Below are 26,311 nucleotides of genomic sequence, written 5' to 3' on the forward strand. Positions count from 1 at the left end.
AAACTGATAAATCCTAACTGGACAAATCCTGGCAACGCATTTCCTTGTCCCATGGATCGCTTAGTTCCATTCCCTGGCCATGACAAGAAGGAAGAGAAGATGTGAAGACAACTTCTGGACGCTCTGAGCCCAAGAGGCTATGCGCCCTACACCAAAACAACAACAACAACAACGTTGGGAGAACTCGTTCGGACGACAATGTCAAGGCGAATCAAGAGGTTCTTTATGCGATTCAGATTGTTAGTTATCTGTCGTGCTATTTTAGTATGATTGTTATTAGTAGTTGATTTGTGAAATGTATTATCAAAATCAATGTTCATTGAACGCAGATTCAGTTTATTGTCGGATGTATCTAGGTACCCTTACACTTCACTCATCTCAAGCTGTTCAAACACCCTTGACAAAGTCGATTAAGGTGAAACGTTGGGTATAATTTATACTGTGTTTTCTCTGCATTATTAACATATTCATCATATATTCAATATAAGGGCCACATGCTTTTTACAGGGAGACATGTCAGACAGCCCAGTAGGATGAGGCTTCGTCAAGGGTCATTTTTAGCAAAGCTTTTCTTGCTTAAAATCCAGTCTGCAAAACATGGCTGGGCTTACACTTTGGCTTACACTTGACTCCCAGCTGTTGTGTCTTTGCTATGTGATGTTAAACATATAAAACATCTTACTATTCATGTATGCGCCATGACTCATGTAATCTTTTCACAGCCAAGGCGCTCCTAAGGTACTGGGAATGTGGGGAGTGCAGCAGCATCAGTGCAGCACCGATGTTCGGATGCGACGGCTGCGATAAATAGTACCTGCACTTCAGTTGTGCGGGACTGACTAAGGAGCCAGGTAAGCGCAAATGTTTTCTGTCTCAGTATTTTTGTTGCAGCTATAGTATCAATGAAATATTTTCCACACTGTTCAGCCAAACATGTATTTCAAACAATCTGCTTCCCAACCAAGGGCGTCGCCACAGGGGGGGACGGAGGGGATCTCGTCCCCTCCACTTTTTAAAATTTTAACATTACGCCTATGGCGTTGCATGTAAAGAATCGACAATGGTCTTCGTCCCCTCCAAAATGGTCAATGTCCCCTCCAGTCATCGCACCGTGGCGTCGCCCCTGTTCCCAACTACACAAATTTAGTCAAACAATGTGCCAATATGGAATTTTCAGGTTAAGTTGATTGAAATAGGAACAATGATAATTGTAGATTACGTATACCTGCAAGAGAGGAAAACAGAATACATTGTATTGCTTTTCCTTCACCGATACTGTTATTTTTCCATTTCTAGAAACACCGACATGGCGATGCAGGTGGTACTGCCTGGTGAGGCCGCGGTCTCCGGAATCGCCTGCAGACGAAGTCACCTGGCGTCCATCTGCACATCACTTGCAACAGTGAGGCCTACTGACAGCGTCTGGCAGTGTCGGCAACGTGCCAGAAAGCTATCTGGAGTCCTGCTCACCGCAGGTCGCCGACAGGAGGGGCGACGCATCGTCTCCGAGGTCGCCTCAGCAGCAGTGAGACCCCACTAGCCGTCTTCTTAGGCTTCAACTAGATTGCGAACAACCTATGCTGAGACAACGCCCATGACGTGTGATCCGGTACCGCTACCGCACTGCGTGCCTGTGCCCGCCGTGAGCCTCTAGTTTATGGGTTCGACCATGAGAATATGTGTTTATGTTGCTTTTACTATTGTTTATACGTTGAAGTGACGAATTGTTTATTTTTCGCAAGCCTCCGCTGTCCGGTTGCCTGCAGCTCCATGCAGCGCCAGCTGTACTGTTGTTTTAATGTTGTCTCTCCGCTCAGCTGTACTGTTTCCTCTCCGCTCATAACAACCTATGCTGAGACAACGCCCATGACGTGTGATCCGGTACCGCTACCGCACTGCGTGCCTGTGGCCGCCGTGAGCCGCTAGTGCATGGGTTCGACCATGAGAATATGTATTTATGTTGCTTTTTATACTATTGTTTATACGTTGAAGTGACGAATTGTTTATTTTTCGCAAGCCTCCGCTGTCCGGTTGCCTGCAGCTCCATGCAACGCCAGCTGTACTGTTGTTTTAATGTTGTCTCTCCGCTCAGCTGTACTGTTGCCTCTCCGCTCATATATGACACCCTCTATATGAATGGCACTACTGATTGTCACACCCACTGTCCGTATTGTCCGTAGTGGTGTCTACGCCCATGTTAATACAGCGTGCAGAATCCAGATTCTATTGAGGAGAGTTGAGCCAAGTCACCATAGGCTCGGGAAGAGAGCAACGTGGAGGCCCACTGCCCCTTCCCCGGCCCCCACTGGGGGCGCCAGCCACTCCAACCTTTGACTGGATGTCAAGAGCGTCGCCACGAGGGGAACGAGTCGCCGGCCAGCCAAGGTAGCCAACGGCGTGTGAAGGTTGCCTGACCTCGAGGAAACTGAGATGGCACCAACGGAGGTTTTGTTAAGTAGGCGACCAAAATTCGAGCGGCAGCAACCTGGGCACCTTCACAGATAGCAGTGCCGCGTATCAGGGCGCCTTCGACGTTGAGCTGGGCGCCGATCATCAGGACGCCGGGGAATATGACCCAATATCCCCCGTAAATATGTGCCTCGGAAGGGAGACCCAACCATAAAACTGAAAGCTCGCCGTATTTTATCCACTATTTTTCGAGCAGGTCCATAGATTTCCGCCCTCAAAAGTGCGGGGATATTCCCCAGTGTTTGAGTTGGATGGAACTATAGTGGCGTTTACACAGACAGGAGATTCCCATTGCCGGCTGTGGGAAACTACTGTCGGTGTAAACGCCATTCATATTTCCTGCGTCACCCCTGTGGGGACGCCCTTACTCCATGGTGCCGAGCTTATCAATTTGGATATCAATGGAATCAAAATCTCTTATCGATCGATGAAGAACTAAATTACCCCGACCCGGAGAGCGTCTTTGGAATCAAAGCAGTATCACATGACGCAAGACTTCAGGCAAATAAATCCTTCTTGTCTGAAATATAACATTTGTGTATTGATAAGCACGCTTTATAAGCAATGGTAGCAAGATTCTCCATGTATTTGGTTTAAGTGATAATTTAGTAGCAGATACTTACCGTCGCATTTCGTTTTTTTAAATTAATAATTTATATTGTCAGAACTAGCAACATGTCTCTTCACTCAACAATAATTACAAAAGTGAAAAAGAAATGATAAATTGCTTATATTTTGGTGAAACTAAAAATTAATTCGGCACATATTTTTTTTTACAGCGTTGAAGTCCAGCTCCAAAGGACAGCTGACGATCGTAGCCGAGCAGGCTGTTTGGTACTTCTTCACTACTTCTTAGAAGTACCCGTTAGTACCGATCATGTCTCACATAATAAGCTATTGGAACAAAAATACCCATGTTCTTCTAATTATTCTCCTTTCACACTTTAAATAAATACTTTTGAAATGCATTTACTAATTAATTTCACAAAAACGGCTTGAAATTTTACAACGTCAAAATACTTATTCCAATTTCCACCATGAAACCACCACTATATTACTTGCTTGTAGAACCGTGCGCACAGTGCGCGCAGTTTTATCGTGACGTCAGAGGGTGCTTCCTCAGTGGCGCCCCCTGGCGGGGAACGCGTGCAAAAAGTCCAGCTCTTAGGCATGTCCCACACACGGCGCCTCCATGTGCACGCGCCGCCGTCAATTTCGCGCCTTTCTGAATCGTAACTCCTGCGCAGTGAATGTCTCTGCCATTCCAGTTCCATATGAAGGGAAATGAAAAGATTTTCTTATGAGCGTAAAGTAAATCCGCGGAATCTCCGAATTTCAAGCTTCTGTAACCCCAAAAGTACCTAATCTTGATGCCACCCATTACCCAATGCATAAAATGATACATTTTTGAATCGGAACCCCCCTCCACAATCCTGAAAATATGGCAGAGCTCTGCCGCAGAGCCCCATGTAGGCAGGGGCCCCCTGCCTAGTGCCTACCGGGCTACACTACACTGCAATAAGTAATAACTAGCCTTGGTAATAACCTATAACAACAAAATCTTTATGAGGGCAACTGCTCTTGCGGATTATGGATATGCTTCAACTTTTGTCATCACGTGATGAATTTGAGGAACTAAATACGGATAACGGAAGAGAACGCATACAGAAATGCATACAGAATTGATCCTGGCCAAATCCATACATCCACGACCGAGATATGTACTTCACGGCCCCTTCTGTAAAGTGACGACCAGAGATCGTAGAGTGGCACAACCGACACTGATTTGAAACGTTTTATTTTGTACAGCATCTGCTCGGTTATGCAGCACGATATGAAAGACAATCGCTTGCTTCAATTGGACAGTGCAAAATGGCCACGACAGAAGAGCTACAGAAAGCCGTTACAAAATAATGCGCGAGCAAGAAAGAAAAATGCATTAACATTTCAGGAAAGCCCTCGCATATGTAGAAAGCGTTACAGCTATATTACTATACAACGACCTAGCAAAGTTCCAAAGCTATTCTAAAAGGGCTGTTGCAGATCAGGTCTCGTCGTAAAAAGTAAAACCATCGTTAGCACAGGCCTTAAACGAACCGAATCTGAGCGAAAAATGGAACACTGTAGAATGCCACGGAACGCAGCCAGCATGGGCAAAAATATACACGTCGACAGTCTTTTCGCGACACACGAGATGAGCACAATCCGACGGTAAGCGCGACAATGGTGGGGTGGCGTGTGCCGGCGGGCCGCGGCGCGCGCTCGGAGCCCCGCGCGGCGGCAGTTCGGCCCCAGGCGCGGTGGTCAGGGCCGGCGCGCCACGGAACTCCGTTTGTACTCCTCTCGCTCGGCGATCTCACATGCTCGCGGTCCTCGGTTCCCCGCCCGTCAAACGCCCAGCTCCCGCTGCTCAGATGACGCACTGTACACACACACATACACACAGCACACCCTCCGTGCGCCGGGCCAGTCCCCGGCGCCGTTAGACGCACCCAGGACCCTCGCTCACAGCGCCATCCCGCGGCGCACGTCCGCTCCTCACTCCGTGCCTTGGTCACTCCTTCACTCGGTACCCGAACTCCGTTACAAAAATCCACACTCCCTCTCAGTCAGTGACAACTCAGCCACAAAAAATGATATCAAACACGGTGGCAGCGCGGCACACGAGTCCATCGTGTCCCCTTCAGCGAGTCACTGGACCTCTGAACGGTCCTCGCCCCATCCAAAGGCGCTCGGCCTCACGAGCGGCGCAGTCCCGCCTGCATCATGGCTCGCTGGTAGGCCTCCAGACTGGCGGCCTGTTCGGGAGACAGGCCGTGCAGACCGCCGGGCATCAGCACCAGTCTCTGCGCCATCAGACTCTGCAGCGTCAGCTGCTGCTGCAGCCGCTGCAGCCGCTCCTTGCCGCCGGCCTGCATCAGCCCCATGTACTGCAGCATGGGCGGCGGCAGCGCGGCCGAGGCCATGTGCAGGGCCAGCAGGTGCTCCACGGAGCCGCCGGCGCCCGCGGCGGCGGCCGGCGCCGGCGCGGCGCCCACCTTCTGTACCGGTGTGATGGTGATGGAGCCGATCCGGGACGGCTCAGAGAGCGGCGGCTGCGGCGCCGGCGGCCGCACGCCGCCCGTCGTCAGGTCGATCACCTCCACGGGGCCTGCGGAGGAGGCCGGCGGCCGGCCGGCCGGCGGGCGGCGCGGCGCGCCCTGGTGCGCCGGCGGCGGCGGCTCCAGGCGCGGCCGTTTGGCCTCCGTCTGTCGGGCCATCGAGCTGAGCCGCTGCAGGGCCGTGTAGCCGGCCAGCGCGGCCGGGTCGGCCGCCGGCCGCGGCAGCACGGGTGTGATGGTGATGGCCGGCCGCGCCTGGGCCAGCAGCGCCACCTCGGCCGCGTCCGGAGAGGCCCGCTTGTGGCCGCGCCCGACTGCGGCCGCCACCGAGGAGAGCACCGCAGCGGCGGCGGACGAGGCGGCCGGCGCCGCGCGCGACTGGCCCACTGACGACGTCGGCGTCGTCTTGTGGTGGCTGGTGAGCGGCGGCGGCGGCGCCGTGGCCGACTCGGGCAGACCCCGCTCGTGCCGCTCATACGGCAGGCACAGCCTGAGGGAACGGGGAGGGATCAGTTGTTTTGCCATGGATTATCAGTGAGCAGCACTAAGCTTGTACAATAAACTCAGACGTTTCACGTTTCGCTCTTCTACACAGGTCACGCAATGCGTCCCCGTCCCGTATCGTCTTCGTTGACGTTCAAGGTCAGATACCTTTCTTCTATAAACAACATTTATTTCCATGCTATTAATAATACTATATTTAACGAAGCACTGTTGCCGACAATCGACATTCTCTCTTACTTTTCGTAGCAGCGTCGCAGGGAGGCTCCGGCCGTGGTCTTTCCGGCATCGAGGCCCAGCTCGGAGAATAGGTGGCGCCACTGTCGGCGTCCGCAGACGGCATGGTAACCACCCATCTCCTGCACCCGCCGGTACAGCCGGAAAATGTTCTCTGCGGACACAGAGAGACACAATAGTCAGCTGGGAGCAGATCAATGATGCGATGTGTTACGGGTGTGACATGCAAATCACGTAGTGTGAGTAAAGGTTGAGGCAAACATAAGTGAAACAAACGCCTCCAGCGTTGACCAGAAAAAAAAACAGCCTCTGTTGACCAGGCGACTTGTCTAACCAAACATGGCCATTTTCACAATGACATACATTGCATCACATGGTTTTGCTATCCACTATCAGCGGCAGCCAGCTTTGTCCACGTCATCTACTCGCACTGCACTGTATGCTGCAACAGCGGACGTAATGTTAGGTGGAAGTGAATGCAGACATTATCATAAACATGTGGGACGGACACCCCAGCTCGGGCACACGCCACGTCAGCTGCAGGGGCAAATCAATAGAACGCCCGCTCCCTAGGCGGTTAGCAGCAACGAAATGTGAACATGGCCGTCAACGATATAAACTTATGCATCAGCCATCAAGTTAACCCTTTTTCTGGGACTTTGCATAGTGGATTATGGATGGCTGATGATAGTTTTCAGATCTTTAAGTCGATCACTTCAACAGAAATGAAGTATGAGCAAACAATTAACTAAACTAGATAAAACCAGCAATGTATGGACATACAGGCTCTCGCTTATGGCGGTAGGAACAAAAATTATGAAATTTATTTGCATCGATCTGAATAGTGAATTGTATTGAAGGCATTGATATTGTATTGAATTTTAACGGTACGAACAAGGTACACACACACACACACACATATATATATATATATATATATATATATATATATATATATATATATATATATATATATATATATATATATATATATATATATATATATATATATATATATATATATATATATATATATATATATATATATATATATATATATAACAAGGTACATATCTGAAAACAATTTTACCTAACTACACCACACATCACCTCAGACTGCACTATTTTGGCAAATGAAACAAACTAAATCAGCGTACAGTTGAACACGCTAGAGCCCCGGGTAATTTCCCTAATGCCCCATCAGATGCGAGCCAGCTCAGTGGGTCCTATTTTCAGTGGGACGGGTTCAGGGAGGTCATTATTCTCCCAGTCGAGAGGCTCGGTGGCGAACAAATACCATTGAGGTCGGCGATATGGTTTGGCCAAGTGGCGCGGCGGCCGTGTGGTGTCGACTGGCTTCTCAGGATCAATACGGCGCTCTTCAAGGGGACTCACAGAGACATAGGTCGACAGAGAACCGTCCATCCAATCAGACCAGACAGCGGGGGGGGGGGGGTATCACTCGGCTAAAGCCAACGGGTCTCTTAGAGTGAAAAGGAGACGTTTCATAGCTGCCTACTGGCTGATGTGTTCGGTAACTAACTACGTTAGGAAATATGAGGCGATGGTAGCTATTTGATATGCGGGTTACTAATTACGTGGAATATGACAGCCCTAATTTCTACGGTTTGTTCTATAGACAGTGAGCATCAAATATTATACAAGGAAGTAGTTAACGTTTGATACAACATTTAATAACGCTGCAATGTTTTGGCACACTGGTTACGCGGTAACGTAAACACCAGCTCGGTGAAGCTAAGGAGCACGACAGTAATACACTGTGTCATTTTTGCACATTTTGTGATGGTTACAGGCGCCAGCACGGGCATAAACACATCACCGCGTACAGCCGGCGCCGGGTAGACCCAGCCCCATTACTGGCTGGTCGTGCTTTACAAACGCCCGTAGCAGAGATTTCCGTTGTGAGATGAGCCCTCCGAGGTCTGCAGTCTATTATTACCTATCGATCGCACAGGACTGACCGAATAAACCATTCAATGAATTAGCTGCGGATGCTTTGGTCACCACTCTCAACCAAACAGCGTCCAGTAAAGCCTGTGGTAATTCCTGTGGGCTGTGGGTTGCTGCACAACCTTATAATCCACTCCGACCACAGAGCGGTTGAGAACTTTCAGACTCGGTTGCTGGGCGACTCAGATGCCGTTCGCATGAAATAACGACAATCACTTCTAAGGAATCAAAATAAGAACGTCAATTACTGCTCCTAAGGAATCATTGTGACAGCCTGTAGGACACCCGCTTGTGACATGACAGTCTGGCAGCCTCCAAGTGTCATCAGTAATCACCTGTCATTTCTCGACTGCACCATGACATCAACTGGCATGACATTTGCCCGGACACCGAGTCCCCTCGAGCCCCAGACTACGGGGTAGCGGCACCCACCTTCCTTGAACTCCAGCGCTGCGGGCACGGTGAGCGGCGTGCCGCGCTGCGTCATGAACGTCTGCATCCTCTGTAGCAGGGTACGCTGGTCCCAGCGGGCGGAGCGCAGCTGGTGGAACGGCCGGCTGGCGGCGGCAGGGGTGAGACCCGGTACAGCAGGCTTGTGCAGCAGGCCGCCCGTACCGCGCCGGGCCTGTCGAACAGAGAGGGAGAGTGGTTAGCGCCAGTCAGGATAGGGCGTGATAATAGCAGATACAAACACAGAGTGATAGACTAGGATACGTGCCCGATAGGCCAAAAGTATGACAAACACACATATGTCATGCGTCAGACAATAGTACACCTGACATAGTACAATAGAATAGTACAATAGTACAATAGTACATCAGACAATAGTACACCTGACACTGCAAAACAGCGATTATACATGTGAATATCACACACAAATCACGATTAGCGGGTTGTCAGTTAAAGTGCCTATGTTAAATATTGTTGACAGAAAACAAACTTGGGAAGTCTTATAGCCTGAAAGGTCTTTGACGAGGCCAAAACTTGTAAGCCGCTGTCAGGGTCACTTTCCGCTGGCGATACTTTGGCAGAGCGCCACAGATTACAATCGATGGACTAGATAATACCCAAAGGGATGATGCAATGCCAACTGAGACTAATGCTTATATGCACCACTTGGCCAGAAGCCCGCTGTTAATCAAATAATGTATAAGACTTCTTTGACTAAGCAATGCATCAGTCGCAACGTTTCTCTATTTCATTATTTATTAACAGCGCGGGTTTAGTTTATGAACAGCCTTAAGCGCGAGTGAATAAATATTGTAATATTATGGTAAATGAAGGCCGCTGCAGTAAGGCTGATCTCATACAAAAGTAGGATTCTTTGTCTACTACACTAATGAACGTATGGAAACAAAGAAAAGAAAAGGAAGAAGTAGGAGAAAAAATATTTCCGTCGTTTTAGAATCGATAATTTAGAACACCAGATAATCAGTCTCCAAACAAAAGCCATTCAGCCAAGTGACTTACTTATCTCATCTCTCCCACCCGATGACGCCTCCCCTGTCCTCCAGGGAGGGTCCAGGGACCGACATCGAGCCCTCCCTCATACGATGAGCTCGGGCGCGGCCCGTCTGACAGAGCTCTAATGGTGTTCAGCTCCGCGATCAATAGCCGAGGTAAGCACGCCACTCTGCCCGGCTAGCACTCTTTGAGAGTCAGCCGCCGACGATTGCCTTTCAGAGCTAAAACTCGCCATGTTTGGGAAAGTCGCAAACGGATAGAGCTCGTTCGGGGGATAAGGAGACATAGAAGAGCATGATTATTGTTGGACGACAGTGTTGGTCCATTATTGTTATTGAGAGAAAGGACCAGCAAGGGCAAGTCATAGTATAATGACAAGCATAATACTGTAATACCGAACCATATGATCATCGCCAGATAATTAATCAGGTCGTTACCTACATCGCATTATTATCTGACCGACCATGAATAAATAATGTTTCAGCTCATTACGTTCCATAGCTTCCAGCTATTTGGAACAAGCCGCAGTTTTAGATCTCGGCCATCCACAATTGTGCAAGGCTGTGCCTCGGGTAAGCTTCAGTCCTTCAAACCGCCGTTACACTTCTAGATAACCTCGCAATGTCTTCCGGCCCACCCTACTAAAGGGTTGCTGAACATTGCCGTCGCCTTGGGTACAGAAACCGGCCGACCGCTCAAGGTCATCGGGTTGTGGTCCGGTCAGTACCCCTGCTACATTGATCTGAGCTCCCGATGCCGTATTTCACTAGCGCAACGACTGAGCATTCTGACCTCATTGGGCGCCCCTCACTACTCCAAATTGTGGCACCCCTGTCTCGATATGTGAGCTCCGATACACCTTCATGGAACGTGCTATGCCAGAGCACCCGGTCCCCGAACATCGTCCCAGGGGTGTCGTTTTCCGAAAATGATTGGTAGGGCCCAAAGGCGGCGGCCGGCCATATAATTATGACGGGGCTTACAAGGTAGGGTACCCCCAAATCTGTTTTTCTCATCGGATTTCGGCCACTTATTTTTTCGCCCTGGTCATTGACAAGACATAAGACAAACCAAAATCTAAAAAAAAATCTTTGGAAGTCTACGTCCTCACCGAGCCCCATGCACAAAACGTGCAGTGATATAAGCAATAGTGTCGGAGAAATGCACGCCATTCTGAAAGAGGCCCACGCCGACAGGACGGCTGTGCTGAAAGGGGCCAGGAACAGCTTTGAGGGCCCAAGCCGACTAAAAAAGACGGCTGCGGGGCCAGGAACGGCTTTGAAGACCCACGTCAATTGAAGGGTTCGACAAGCAACGAGGTCTCGAAACACCATGATAGTTAGAAAGACCTGCTTGCCAAAATAGGATGACAGTACGAGGGGCGCTCAGAAAGTTACGGGCCCCACCACGAAAGAGCAGAGAGATACAGCATCGAGTCAAGTTAGACCAAAAAGTTAATTTATTCAAATAACCACCGTTAAGACAAACACATTTCGCGCAGCGCTTCGTGAGAGCCCTCAAGGTCTCCAGGCATAACCAAGTGGTTTTTGGACCCATCCTGCACGTCCAAGATGGCTGATTTCGTCTCCCTGCTGTCAGCGAAGTTGCCACTGCTAATTTCCTTATGTTGGGGAAGAGGTGGCAACCAGAGTGTGCAAGGTTCGGAGAAAAAAGTGGATGCGACAACAACTCGAAGCCACAGCTCACCGCTTCACTGATCGTCACCCCGCCCATGTACACAGGTGCGTGGTCGTGGATCAGGTGCACACTTTATGTCAGCTTCCCTATATCCTCTCCTCGATGTTTATCGAATGGACGCACATCATCAGTTGTGCGCCCCTGTTTTAGAAAGTTGACGAGCAGAGCCCCGTCAGCATCCCAAAATGCAACTAGGGGAGAACGGGGTGAATTGTAACATTTTTTGCATTTTATCACCTGGTGCAAACACGTTTGCAGTTATAAAACTCTTTCTTTTATTTTCAGAAACTATGATGTTTTGTCTTTAAAATGCTGTTAAAACATTTCCGAAATAACTTATTTTTTGGGTCAAAATTGTTGTCCGAAAAAGTCAATTCATCTGTTACAATTCACCCCAGATACGGGGTCAAAAGTAACACCACCCGGGGACAATTGTAACATGCTAATTTACAGGCTAAAGCAACACAATTTTTCCCAAAACTTTGATTTAACAAAAGTATTGAACACTTGTTCATCTTCCCAGACTTGGTAGAGACGGTTCTTCTCATGAAAAAAGGCTTAAAACCTCGCACTTATACAGGGGTTGGATGGACCTCCTCTCCCTCGGTTTTTCGCAAATAAATCGCGTAAAAAGCTGCCGATTGCGACAAAACTTACAGTTCTCTTAATTCTAGCAATGTTTCATCTCCCTTGAAAATTTGACGACTTTGACATTATGGCCACTGACCTATAACCTGTTACATTTGACCCCTGCAAAAATGTTACAATTGTCCCCGTCGCGCCTTGACATATTTTAGACGAAACTGGCGCATAACTATGTTGCATGTATTCTGCATTTAATGCTTTCACTTCATGGACAACAAGCCTGCCAACGCTTACACAAAGTCTGAGGTCGATATCTTTTCAATGGCGGGAATGAGCTAATCAAATATAACGGTATAAAAATTTACAAAATGCACTCAAAAACACATTACTGTGCCCGGCCATCGACATACCCGGCACTTTCGCTTCAAACTCCGTTGGGAAAGGCAGTATAGAATTACGCATTTTCGGTCTTAACATCAGCTCATTCTATTGGTAAGTTTATGAATTATTAACACTGTTACAATTGCCCCGTGTTACATTTGACCCCGCTCTCCCCTACTATCACCTTGCCGACTAACCTCACCTTGTTGCACTCATTTCATGGCTGTTACTCGGTGTGCTCCCACTTGCGCAACTCGGTCACGCCCTTAGGGTCAATGTGCGACACCCACAATTTCTTTGCGGTAACAAGATGTTCAAAGTGACATCTTCTAGATCTTCGACAAAGGGGCCAAAAATTTCGCGCTGAGCCTCCTTTCGAGCTTGCCTTTTCTCTGCAGAGTCAGCAAAGGGGGATATATCTTGCAGAGATGAGAGATCTTAAACATACTAAGACGCTGATGAATTGCTTTGAGGAATCCGATGCTTCTGCACTGCGTGCTTCCAGACAAGAAACATTTGCCATTTTTCAACAAAAAGTGCTCATTTTTCATATTTTCTTGAGTCATAGATAACATATGATAGATTCATGTTATCTATGCTTGAGTCAATGCTCTTGATGGCTGGCCACTGCGGGGGTCACCTTCAATGATCTGTTGATCAAAATTGGGCAGGATACCCACTATTTGACGCTGCTGTAAGAAAGACAAACCTCGACATATGTTGTCAGTTGTCACAAGCTTTTCGTCAATAACGCTTGCTGCCTTTTCTGCAGTACCTATACTATGAACCGAATCACTTCTCTCTTCTGGGTGTCGCCCATCCTGTCCGAAATGGCAAACTATGCTACGATTAATTAGCAGCCCGAATCAATCACAGGACAGACTTAATGGATACGCAAGTGGACATCCCAATAACATATCATTTAACACAGCCTTGCAGGCCGAAATTCAAACTCCTTCATTGTTCGGCCCGAAAGTTTTTTGAACGCCCCTCGTAGATAATGACTGCTTGAGTTTTCAGGATCTGATGCGGAAATGACCTGGCGTTGGACCGTCGGGAATCAGGCTGCATCACCCACTCAAGCCAATATACATATGGCCTATTCTGGAGCAACGCGGCACCTTCCGAAGTCGGGGTAGGGCCTCCAGCGGCTGGTATGGAGACGGATCGGGGTCTATTAGGGGCGGTCGCGTGGTGTGCGGCACTCAGAGGCAGTTATGGACCTCTATAACCAATTGCTTTTTCGGAGCCTCTTAGAATCCACCAAGGACTGGAGTCCCAAGACACGACACCTCATTGTCAGCTACATGCACCTACTGTGGCTAGAACCTTATATATCTACATATGTACTTATTTGCTGACCTGTTTATTTTGATTCTTTATCAACTGATAAGCAACAAAAGATTGGTAGGGCTCAACAAACATTGGTAGAGCCAAAATAAACATTGGTAGGGCTCGGGCCCTACCAGGCCGATACAAAACGACGCCCCTGCATCGTCCATCCCACTGTCCATCTGTGCACCCCATCCTGCGCTCGATCGGTGCACCGCGCACCGTCCTCCGGCCGCCCGTCGACAGCAGGGGTCACTGAATACAGGACCGTCGACACCGATAACGGCGAGTTTCATGAGCCCCTAAAACCCGACGGATCATAAACCGGCCAACAGTAACGGCGATCGCAGAGAAACACTGGCGGTGAGTGCCTCAACGGAGATAGCAGAACAAACGCTACACCAACTGCAACTATTATCGTTACGTTATACGCTGACAATAAAATTTTGCGACAGAGAGATGGGCGGAAGATTTAGAGCAAAGGAACACCGATGAGACTTCTCGTTATGTTCAATGCACATGTTAAGGCCTGGCTACACTATGCGTTTTCTGCGTGCGTTTTTTGCGTGTTTGCGGGTTTTGCGTAATATCGTTCTAGAAAAAGGGTTATTATTAAATAAACTTCTTTAATATTGATATAAAAAATTAATAAAACGTTTATGTTAATTAAAAGTTTATATGAAAAACATATGACAAAAACGTAATCTCGTTTCTTTCTAGAACGATATTCTGCAAATCACGCAAACTCGCAAAAAACGCACGCAGAAAACGCATAGTGTAGCCAGGCCTTAAGGTCTTCCGGGCATAGTGCTCCGGTGAGCGTATCTCTCCAATACCGCTTACAGGCCAAATATGTTGCTCCACCTAGATGGCCTACCTCTTCCTGAAATCCTTAAACGGATTATGCGTGCAGTACTGAAAGAGAACTTAATCTTCTGCGCCGATCGGCCGGACATCTGTCCGCCTCGGCGCACTAGGTATGCAAATATCCTGCCGATGTCGACATGACTGTGGACGCGTCTTGACCATATAAGTCCGTACCTGTCTCTGACTGAGCGCTGCCCACGGGAGTGGGCTGGTTAGAGAATTCATCCCCGGACTGCGACCATCGCAGACCATTGTAACAGCTCGATGATAAAATAGGGAGCGACAATGTCGTGCACAGACAGGGGTGAAATTGAGACGATCGTGCATGGATCCATGCGACGAATTGTGATCGGGCGTACTGGTCAGGAAAGACACGCTAACATGACGAAAGCGCTCGGAGGAAACAGACCATACCGTTCTGGACTGCTGGGGTGGAAGATACGACTGGAAAACCCAATAAGCTCAGAGCGGAAACGGGCTGGCACTTGGCCAGACTCCAACTGCGCCTCACATTGGAGAACTATTCTCTCACCCACCCATTCTTTTCCTCCACGTCTTATATAAAGCATTATATAACACATTACCACATTAAAATCCGACGCTTCATGTTTGATAACTAAAACTTGTAGATACCATTACCAAAAAACGTAACCTTTTGTGTCCATTACCGTCCGTAGACAAACCAGCAAAAGAGGTACTCAACACACCACACACCCCTGTATAGACCTCCCTACTCATCTCTTTAGGTCAGTTATTTTCGCCATTGATGAATGATGAGCATAAAAGACTACATAACCTTAAGCGTCTTGATGACCGGGATAAACATTGGTCCACAATATAAAACGGCGTTGCACTGGCCTGGTAACAGCTTCCGTACAGCGGGTGAAACTCGGGAGCAGTGCAGTTGGTTCCTTCTCCAGCTCGCGGTTCTTCAAATAAACACCGGGCCACCACATGGCGCAGTGATCACTGATCACGTGGAATCAGTGTGGGGCAGCCGTCCAAGTTACAAAACAATAAAGAAAGTAAATAATAGCTTGTATTTGGTCCTGGGCAAGTTAGCAAAGGTCCGTGGTTATAGGCACTAATACATCATTATTACGAGCGAGCGAGCGCAGCGAGCGAAGTGAGTCTTTTCAATATAACGGAAAAATTTCAGTATGAGCGGCCCGGCCCGGCCCGGCCCGGCCTGTAACGCTTTTGAGAGGCTTATATCTCAGCAACCGCTGGACCGATTGGCCTGCGGTCTTTTTTGTTGGGTAGCCCCATCCCTTCTACCCCGTAATTAACTACTTTTGATACATCTCAGTGACCGTTGTGGCACGTGCCACGTGAAAAGTCAAGGGTGTTCAAGCTGTTTTGCAAAAGTAGTGATTTTGAGAGGCTCATATCTCAGCAGCCGCTTGGGCGATTGGCTTGCGGTAGTTTTTGTGGGGTAGCAGCATCCCTTCTACCAAAAATAGGATACTCTCGATGCATGTGAGGCAGCCCCAGTGCACGTGCAAAATACAACAATAAGAGGTGTCAAATTTGTTCCCATTTTAATAACTCGGTAATTACTGGGGCGATTTCGCTGAAACTTGGCATACAGGTAGGCAGCCACCAGACAATGCATTCCCATGTGTTGCGGTTAAGGTGCTACTGCACGTGCGCACGTGCAGGGGGCGCTTCCAGATCTCGAGAACGGCTGGGCCGATTGCGCTCAAATTTGGTACACGGTTGGGGACCAGTTAGTAGGGTGCCGTGCAAAAGTCAGTTTGGACCCCGTTTGCACGTGCGCACGTGCAGAATGCCGCTTCGAGATCTCAGGAACGGCTGGGCCGATTGCGTTCAAATTTGGTACACCGCTAGCGACCAGTTAGAAGGGTGCTTTGCGTAAGCCCGTTGGAAGTACCCTCTCGTCCTTCCGCACGTGCAGGGCTCACTATCTCGCTCGCTCGTTCTTCGCCCAAAAGGCGTTTTACTGGTTAATAATGTATAGCTAGATGCTATATGTACGTACATATAATTATACATTATATTATGAATAATATGCCATTTGTTATCTGAATGACGAATATGCAAGGTGAAAAGACATAAAACACATTCATTAGTAATGAAATGGGGAGGCGAGTTATTATCCTAGGGCTTTCCAGGCAATAAAGAACGCTAATATTTCATTATGCATGGACACTTGACCTAAATTTGGACGGCTATTCGTGTATCACGTATTTCATTCTCATTAAAGGGACTATCCCACCTTTAATATGGGGTTTGAGTTGAGATAGCCAAGTTTGCGGCGAGGTTCAGAAACCACTATCTATCTAGGTTGCAGCCCCCGCGTCCTCTTGGTGTTGAAGAAATTCGTTCCCTTCATTTGAAAATGGGCCTTGCGCAAGGCCCTATCTTCAACATGGAGCGACCGTTAGTGTGACGTCACCTCGTTTAGTCATTCTGATTTAAATGGGTTTGTTCGTTGAAAAATCGCTTAAAACTTGGTCTGAACTTTGTTGTGGTGCCTACAGAGTAAAAAGAATCAGCTTTATGACAGTAATGTGGCCTGGGGAAGGAGGTAATTTTGGGCTGTGACGTCACATATTTGAAAGTTTGTGTTTGGAATATGGGACGCCTAAGATGTTTAATGAAAAATAAATGCCAGAACCGTGTTCCTGGTCATCCAATCTATAAAGTCGGGCACAATTTAACTGGTTTTAACAACATTTTAGAAGGTGGGATAGTTCCTTTAAGGTTATCGGAGCCGTTTTTCGTTTCTATTCTCTGCACCGTCAACACCGTGCAATGTAATGCATCCACTATTCGTTTTTACTGCGCGCTGCCGTCTGTCGAATTCACAGCTGCAATGGGATGCAACGAGCACCCTTCGACGGCCATTTTCTCTGCCATACAGTGGCGAGGAGCCAGGGCTGAACGTTTATTGGCCGGCCTCTGATGACGTGGATGTGACGTGAATGTGGATGACGCAGCACGACACATTGTTTGAAGCTGGTTCGTTGTAAGAATGATAAGGCCAACCCTGAGGCATGAGAGCTGACATTTATTTTCAAAGAAAATGAGAAAATTTGGATCATGCCTTGTTGATGCATCATATGCGACATATGTTAAGTTATGAACGTTTATTTACGCTAATTATAAATTTCCATATAAATTAAAAAATCAGACATTCTAGCGAAGCAACGATTCACTAAGGTGTCATCAGCGGGTACTGACCGTATGGCTGTGCCAGTACCACGCCCCTCCCCCGAACACCCATCCGGGCACTGAAAATACGACGCAATAGCGGCTCAGCAGAGGTCAAACACGTAGACGCCCGTTGCAATTCAATAACCATGCCAGAAAGGAGGCGGCGACTGTGCTTTCTGAGCCCAATACTAATGGTGTCACACACGATCCTAAACTGGTATCAATGCTGGCTGTACTAACTCAGGTCTGAATGCACGCTAAACTCTGGCATATTTGCATGCCGGCGCCAATCGGTGTATCGTGTGTCCGATGAGTCAGCACTGTCGCTCCGTGGTGCGGGCACTGCACCATTGCCAGCGGTGTTTGAGACCGACCATCGCGCTGACCGGCCTGACACGGCAGTCCTCGGGACAGCGGGATATTGGTGGAATGAACGGCTCATCGCGAGCAGACAGATCAAAGTCACATTGGGATGGTCCGAGGCTTCTGATTGAATCACAATGGGACGAACTTTGTGGTGCTCGGACGTCGTATCAATGACGCAGAGAGGCCAAGATGTGAAATAAGTGACGTATATATCCCGGATTAAAGCAGAGTCGTACAACATTACGGGTTGCATTTTAGTACCAAATTAGCGCAAGAAACAAGTGCAAAGTTCTCCTCATATGAGCTGTTGCGCAAAACAAACTCGATATTGATCGTGACGTCAGTCCGCGGGCACTCTATGCCACATTGGCCGGCGTCAGACACGCAACGCTTCGTGGCAGCACGGTGAAAAATAAATGGTGTGCTGATGCACTCCAACATGCATCTGCACTGCATCGCTGGACAGGGGTGCCATTGGAAAATAGAGTGGGAAGTTAGTAGTTCTATAAAGCACATACCTATATTTCATCAACTTTTAGATAACAACAGCATGAGACACAATATAATCGAGTAAAATTAATTGTCCATGCCACGAAATAATATTTCACAATCGAGGATATTAGGCATCACAATCACACCAACCACATTGTGTATTCAAAACCCTCTTCATTACCCGGGCGACACAAATAACACAATTTTCCATTTAATCTAACGACGTCCCCCTGGCTGGTATCTGGCGAATCCAATTTTGGCCGTGTTTGAACAGCGGAGCGAGCTCTCGAGGCGAGGTGGCCATTAAGCTGTCGGCGCCTGCTATCCCAGGGATTCTGACGGTGAAAATACACCGCCAGAGAGGCCCGCCTCATCTCCCCATCCACCCCAGCCCCCCAGATCTGAGAGTGGGGTGGAATGGTCTCAGAATGCTGTTATGAAGGGAACATAAACAAGAATGGCAATGGGGAAGAGTTGGTAGCCACCAAAAGGCCTATCTCAAAAGGCACTACATCAATACCAGCCATAAAACTCGCGAAAAATTCGCACACGGTGACGTTATTCGATCATTTGCGAGAGATCTGTCAGAAAAGTAGCCGACCGAACTCATTTGATGTCTCCGCTATGAAATTCAATATAGTTTCTGACAGTGGCGCAGCCAGGATTTGGTTTCGGGGGGGTCATCGCCTCCAAAGCGGGCCCCCTAGTGTGCGGGCCCCCACCCATTTTTCAGAATTTTTCCATATTTCATACGCATTCTGCTGAGCGGGCCCCCTTTACCTACACGATAACCCTAAGCGAGTTTGAATCGGAAAATTTTGATAGAGCAATAGCTCGGTAATCACCCGACCGGTGTTCAATTTCTACGCGAATTGACCATGACAGAAATATGTTACCATGAGGTACGAATTCGTATCTTTCGAGGCCGAAATGTGCCCCTTCCGCAATATGCATAGCATATACGCTAACAGAGCTGTTGCCTGCTTCTATCGGACAATATTTAAGTAGTCCCATGTGCCTGTCCTAAGTCATCTATTGGCTGCTGTAGTAGATTGTATCGACAGAAATATGTTACTACCAGTAAAACGCCTTTTGGGCGAAGAACGAGCGAGCGAGATAGTGAGCCCTGCACGTGCGGAAGGGCGAGAGGGTACTTCCAACAGGCTTGTGCATTTGCAAAGCACCCTTCTAACCGGTCGCTAGCGGTGCGCCAAATTTGAACGCGATCGGCCCAGCCGTTCCTGAGATCAGGAAGCGGCATTCTGCACGTGCGCACGTGCGAACGGGGTCCAAACTGACTTTTACACGGCACCCTACTAACCGGTCCCCAACCGTGTACCAAATTTGAGCGCAATCGGCCCAGCCGTTCTCGAGATCTGGAAGCACCCCGCTGCACGTGCGCACGTGCAGTAGCACCCTAACCGCAACACATGGGATCGCATTGCCTGTTGGGTGCCTACCTGTATGCCAAGTTTCAGCGAAATCGCCCCAGTAATTACCGAGTTATTGAAATGGGAACAAATTTGGCACCTCTTCTTTTTGTATTTTGCACGTGCAGTGGGGGTCACTCACATAGATCAACAGTACCCGACCTTTGGTAGAAGGGATGCAGCTACCCTACAAAAATTACAGCGAAACAATCGCCCAAGCGGCCCAGTTCTCCCGGGGCCCCGGACCCATCCACGGGAAGCCCGGGCCCTATCTACAAAGGGGGGCCCGGCCCCGTTCTCCCAGGGGCCCGGGCCAGTTCTCCCGGGGGCCGGGGCCCCATCCAACCGGGGATCCGGGCCCCGTCCACCCGGGGCCCGGGGTCCGTTCTCCAGGGGCCCGGACCCATCCACGGAGCCCGGGCCCCATCCACCCAGGGGGTCCGGGCCCGTTCTCCCAGGGTCCCGAGCCAGTTCTCCCGGGGGCCCGGGCCCCATCCAACGGGGGGTCCGGGCCTCGTCCATCCGGGGCCCGTTCTCCCGGGGTTCCGGACCCATCCACGGGGGGCCCGGCCCCATCCACACAGGGGCCCGGGCCCGTTCTCCGGGAGGCCCGGGCCCGTTCTCCCGGGGGCCGGGGCCCCATCCAACCGGGGTCCGGGCCCCGTCCACCCGGGGCCCGGGGCCCGTTCGCCCGGGGGCCCGGGCCCCATCCACCCAGGGGGTCCGGGCCCGTTCTCCCAGGGGCCCGAGCCAGTTCTCCCGGGGGCCCGGGCGCCATCCAACCGGGAGTCCGGACCCCGTCCACCCGAGGCCCGGGGCCCGTTCTCCCGGGGGCCCGGACCCATCCACGGGGGGCCCGGGCCCCATCGACTCAGGGGGCCCGGGCCAGTTTTCTCGTCCGGTTAGATTAGGACCTCTCTCCTCCCTCCCTCCCTCTCTCTCTCTCTCTCTCTCTCTCTCTCTCTCTCTCTCTCTCTCTCTCTCTCTCTCTCTCTCTCTCTCTCTCTCTCTCTCTCTCTCTCTCTCGAGCGGGCCCCTGACAGAAATTTCGGGGGGGGGGGGTCAGCTGACCCTCTGACCCCCCCCCCTGGCTGCGCCACTGGTTTCTGATGTTTTGGTGGACGGTGGTATTGATCGTCGTGAACAGTTTGCAGCTGCTGACAGTAACCCCGAATGCAATCAGCGAACTCAACTGAGTCATATAAGTCACATGTGTTGCACAGCTTCCATTACCCAGTTGCTCAAGGCAGCATTACAAATGACATCATTATTCACAAACAAGATTCATTAGAGCTACCACCCTACATCATCTCCCGCATTAAAGCATGACTCGACAAAAAGAAAACGAATTTTGTAAACAAAATAACGTCGTAATTAACTTGCCAGCAATGTTTTCTTTAGCGCTTCGATGATAGAAATGTGCAAACGACAGCTCTCGCCACACAGGCAAAACCAGTGCTGGCTTGAACACTGAAGAGCATAGCGCAATAAAACCGCTTTAAAGAAAATCATTTATATGCGTGCCAAATCTATCATATTGCGAACATCATCTCAATAACCTTCTCTTGCCCACTTAAGCCGAACTACACATAACCACCTGGAAAATAATAGTCACTGCAATACTGCAGTACCATAACTGGGTCGCCACTGACGCCATCGCAGTCATTACTCATTAGAAGGTCTGACGGCGGCGGCCTGGGGACGTACGAGTCCGCCGCTGCGACCGGCAGGTGCCCTAGCCCGTCCGTCGGCGGCGCTTCGGACAAGGGAAGGTCAGACGGGACCGCCAGAGATGCCGGAGAGGCATAGCTAAAATCTGAGACATTGGATAGCCAGCTTACCACCTGAAGCGAGCTTCCAGAACAAGAGCGAACACCTGAGGCACCAGCAAATAGGATAAGTTCGACAGCTATAACATCGCTGGGACACCCAGCTTCAGCTAGCACCAGCTAGGTTGAGAAGTGTATTTAGCAGCTGAGTGCTTGAGCCTCGTGTCAAATTCAGCTCATTACTGACATCTATCGAACGACACGGGTCAACAGGTAGCACTTCAGAAGCAACAGTACGAAAAGCAAAATGATGCCTCTTGCACTCAGTATGTGAGACATGCAACATTATACTTCGGAAACATTCTAACCTGGCTTATCACGGTGAGAGTGCCATGAATATTGAAGTGAAGAGCTCACGGTATCTCCAGCATTCTGAGTAGTCTCGCTCCGTACTTGATTCAACAGTTAGTGTTACCACGGGCGACCAAAGTTTCCAAGAATATGTTGCACATCCCACACAATTCACGGCTGCAAACTTGCCAGTAACAGACAGGTGGCATTTCGTTAAATGTCAGCGTGTTACCTGCTCCCGGGAGAGCGTGCCTGAATGAAAATATCGCTTCAGACTGCTCCACAGAGGCATATGACAGACCAGACCGGGGACCCGGATTCCGATAGCAAAGGTTGGTGGCAGGATTAGACGATCGGTAAATTATAACAATGTCGCTCAAATAAGGGCGACGTGGGCTCGGTATCGACGCTAATGGGCCGCTTTAAAGAAAATCCTGGACAACACATCCATATGGGCACCAAGTCGAGGGCGAACTCCTGCCGTCGGGAATCCAAACCATCCGCAAAACAGGACTGAAGGGCCAGCGGTGCCACCAGGACTGAGTACTCACCACAGCCGGGGTTGATTCCGTCTCGGTCCGGCCCGCCTCGGTGTCAGAGGTCGACTCCGAGCTCGGCGACGAAGAGCTGCGCTGGCGAGGCTTCTTTCGCGTCCGGCCGCGAAGTTTAGGAGCTGCGGGCGCACAGAGGTAGGGTCAGACGAACGGTGTTAAGGCTGCAGCATTGCAGGATAAGCAGTCAAGTGAACACGAGGCGCACAACTAACGTCATAAGTGGTGACATTTGGTTTGACGCCAACAATATGATATTGCATTTGGCATACAGCATTTTGAGCACCAGTCCACAAAGCATAAAAGTAACCGAAAATATGACTGTCTTTCCTATCGTCCTATCGCTATCTAACCCAGCATTTGAAAAAAAAATGAATGAAGCATCCAAGGCTACGGTCCCTTTTATATCAGAACGAGCTTCCCTGGCCTCACCGAGGACCTCCACCCTTCCTCCACCATCCACTCACCGAGGTGATTACAGAAGAGCTCGTGGCCGTCCAGGTCAGGCACCTCCACCAGTTGTCGACAGAAGAGCAGGCGTGTGTTCCGACTGGGTATGTGGAAGCCACCCAGTGCTTTGATGACGTTGTGTGCGTACACCCGCGAACTGATCGACTCCAACCTGCCGAGGTATCGAGAGGAAGGTAGTGAGATGGAAGCCACGGCGAGAGACGATAAAGGAAGACATAGCGGTGAGAAACAGTGGATGAGGAAGTGGTGAGACGAATGGTGAGACAGCGGAGGTAGTCAGACATGGCGACTCACAGCGGACACTTAGGGTTGACGGATACATGACAACCAATTCATAAGATCATGGTATTAGACCTAGGACGCATGTTGCTTGCTTGCTTTGCCGTTGTCCATTAATTATCTGCTGCCACTGGGGCATTCGACCGAGGACCGAGACCACATACCTATGCTGAATAATGAGAGACAGAAATAGCAGCGAACTTATGACCAAGCAAGGGGAAAGTCATTGTGTGAAATGGACGGTAAACAGTGTAAAAAGGCTCGCCGGACTAGGAAAAACCTCATTCGTTGGGAAACCAAACATGGAAAGAATGCAATCCAACTAGCGACGGAGTGAATTGAAAACCAGGAACACGCAAGTATAGTGATGCTTACATAAAGAAACATCGTTCCAACATTTACCGCACCGAAACACTTCCCGAAGAAATCCCATTTGCACACGTAAACACATAAACCACTGCAAAGTGAGTTCGCGTCGCTAATCAATAACTACCACCACTGAGCCTAGTAGGTTCAAAAATGCACTATTCCAGTGGCCAGTAGCATCATGTTAGCTGTGTTTTGATTTCATCACCGAGCAACAAACGACCTAGCCATGGTAATGATTAAACGAAATCAAAGGTGCTGCCGCCTGCCCGCGCCATTTAGCTTGTACATGAAACGAGCTTCTGTCGCGTCATGAGAGGCACTGCATCCGGAGTAATTTAAGTTCTAATAACTCTGATGGTGAAATGAGGCATAAAGATGAGTCATTAGTCGGGTCAGATGGACATGCATAATTGGATGTCAAAAGTACTTATACACCGAAGTTCAAATTAATTGAACTCTAGCAACGTATCAGCAACGTATCAATCAGACGACACCTAAGGCCTAGGTAATCAGTTAGCAACGAGACAACACTACATATTCCAACAGCATGGTAAGCATCCTGACTTAACCTACAAAAAGACTACTAAAAATGAATATATAACCGGCACCAGAGCACACTTCAATCACATAAACCACTTTGTGTCGCATGCCTGGGCGTAACCAACTGAACTCGGCATTTCCCTGACCGCAACCCCTCCCCCATCTCCCCACGGCGCCAGAGGGGGGGGGCAGGTCACGGGCCACGGTCACGGGGTCATATGACAAGTCACAGACCAGTTCACAATCTAGGCCACAAAGGCAAGGACGTAGGTCAAAGAGGTCACAAAGCAGATTGCGAAGGTCAAGACTAGGTCACACAGTAGGTCACACAGTAGTAGGTCAAGTCGTACACAGAAGGTCAAGTCGTAGGTCACACAGGTCACGGATCACTTCGAGGGTCACAATGTAGGCCACAGATGTCGAGACACACGCCAAGGCGTTATACACCACAAAGGTCATAGAATAGGTCACAGCAGAGGTCATAAAACGGGTCACGACGCTCATGTGACCGTCGCAGACGCTCCAAGCGACACGACTAACCGGGACAATGACAAAGTGCAGTAGTTTCTAGGCCCCATTACCATGACGCGCTTAGTGGGTTTCATGTTCAGACCGTGTGATGTGTATTTCAGTAACATGAAGCCTATTGTTCTGGGATTGAACGGAACTCTGCCGTAACGGGTATGCATTACACAGGAAATACAGCTTAACACAGGAAATACGGTTGAGAAAACAAGGCCCGGCGCAGCGAGGAATGCAAGCGGTTTGCCGTTTCGTTAAATGTCATGTTCCGCAGTGTCACCAAATTTCACCACTGACGCAGTTAAAGCACAATTCTTACAAATATTGATGTTGCTTACATCACTACCATCAATATCCTGGAGAACTGAGAAACAACTGGAAACCTTGACAGTTTAAACACATCACGAAGACTGATAACTTAGACCTGTTGAGGTTGTAAGAATACACAAAAGCGATATAATCTCAATGATAGGCTGCGAAGGCAGATCCCATCCTAGCTCCTCTCCCTTTCTCCTGTTCCCAATGTTAACAATCTATCCGTTGTAATCATGTAAACAATCATGCCTAACCCTTCCCCCACCCTACCGCAGCCACGACCTGTAGCTAAAATGCTGCGCATTACCGCCTATTCGGACCGAGTTCGGGACTCACCGTTTGAGCATGGCTCTCACGCGGCAGTAGTGGTCATAGCTGAGCACCAGGGCACACGACTCGTTCACGTCCACGGTATCATCTGAAGCACAAACACCACCAGGAAGGTCAGCGAGGTCTGGTTAGACTCCATAGGCGAGGCTATGTCGAAGCTTACAGGCTTACACGAGGTGGGAGAATAAAAGGGCTAAATAACTGGGGCTTGGCGATACCGATTCGACACACGAAATGGCGGACGAGTGCGGAAGCCAGTCATTGTGAGTAAATGTAATCAAATAAGCAAGTGTTGATCGCACGTCACTGAGAACGGCTTGCCCCTAACAAATAGGTCACACCGGGCGGCCCGATAGGCGGGCGAGAACTACGAGCAGGTCAGGTGACCACCGATCGGCAACGGTAGCCGATAAATCCAGCGTGATCGCGCGTTGGTGGCTGTGAAAATAAACATCGGCCGCGAATTCGCCGAGAAGCGGGCGATAAACGGCTTCGCTGAGCCGGCAAGTTACTCAGGGATGGGCGCTTGGACCGGTGTGAAAGAGTTGCACAACGGAGTCAGTCATTCTACTGCAGTTACTACCTGTTCTGAATTGTGAGGTGCTTCCCCTGGCAAGGTGTGCCACTATCTGAGCATAATCGACTCAGGCGAGAGTAAATAACGCTTGTCAGATGGGTAGGGCAGACGATAGCATGGCGACATGGTTGGCAAATGAAGCAGCCAAATAAGGATGATATGC

General features: G+C 49.4%; 1 protein-coding gene and 1 long non-coding RNA gene across 2 annotated transcripts in view; one reads left to right on the forward strand and one right to left on the reverse strand.

The window, feature by feature from the left end:
- Window positions 1–388: 388 nt before the first annotated feature.
- LOC122383558 lies at window positions 389–2,619 on the forward strand. The gene is made up of 3 exons (XR_006256859.1): window positions 389–415; window positions 723–851; window positions 1,297–2,619. It is a non-coding gene; the product is annotated as an uncharacterized LOC122383558 (long non-coding RNA).
- A 1,631-nt stretch (window positions 2,620–4,250) lies between these two features.
- The window catches only part of LOC122383559 (AT-rich interactive domain-containing protein 5B-like), a 48,489-nt gene continuing 26,428 nt past the window's right edge, over window positions 4,251–26,311 (reverse strand). The window contains exons 4-9 of the mRNA XM_043370083.1: window positions 25,578–25,659; window positions 23,213–23,367; window positions 22,746–22,867; window positions 8,712–8,904; window positions 6,312–6,462; window positions 4,251–6,060 (exon numbers count right to left, since the gene is read on the reverse strand). Coding sequence (XP_043226018.1) covers window positions 5,208–6,060; window positions 6,312–6,462; window positions 8,712–8,904; window positions 22,746–22,867; window positions 23,213–23,367; window positions 25,578–25,659 — 1,556 coding nt within the window. The 3' untranslated portion in view covers window positions 4,251–5,207. The remainder of the gene's footprint in view (window positions 6,061–6,311; window positions 6,463–8,711; window positions 8,905–22,745; window positions 22,868–23,212; window positions 23,368–25,577; window positions 25,660–26,311) is intronic.

Source organism: Amphibalanus amphitrite, unplaced genomic scaffold (genome assembly GCF_019059575.1).
Source record: "Amphibalanus amphitrite isolate SeventyFive unplaced genomic scaffold, NRLGWU_Aamphi_draft 000167F_arrow, whole genome shotgun sequence".
Lineage (NCBI taxonomy): Eukaryota > Metazoa > Arthropoda > Thecostraca > Balanomorpha > Balanidae > Amphibalanus > Amphibalanus amphitrite.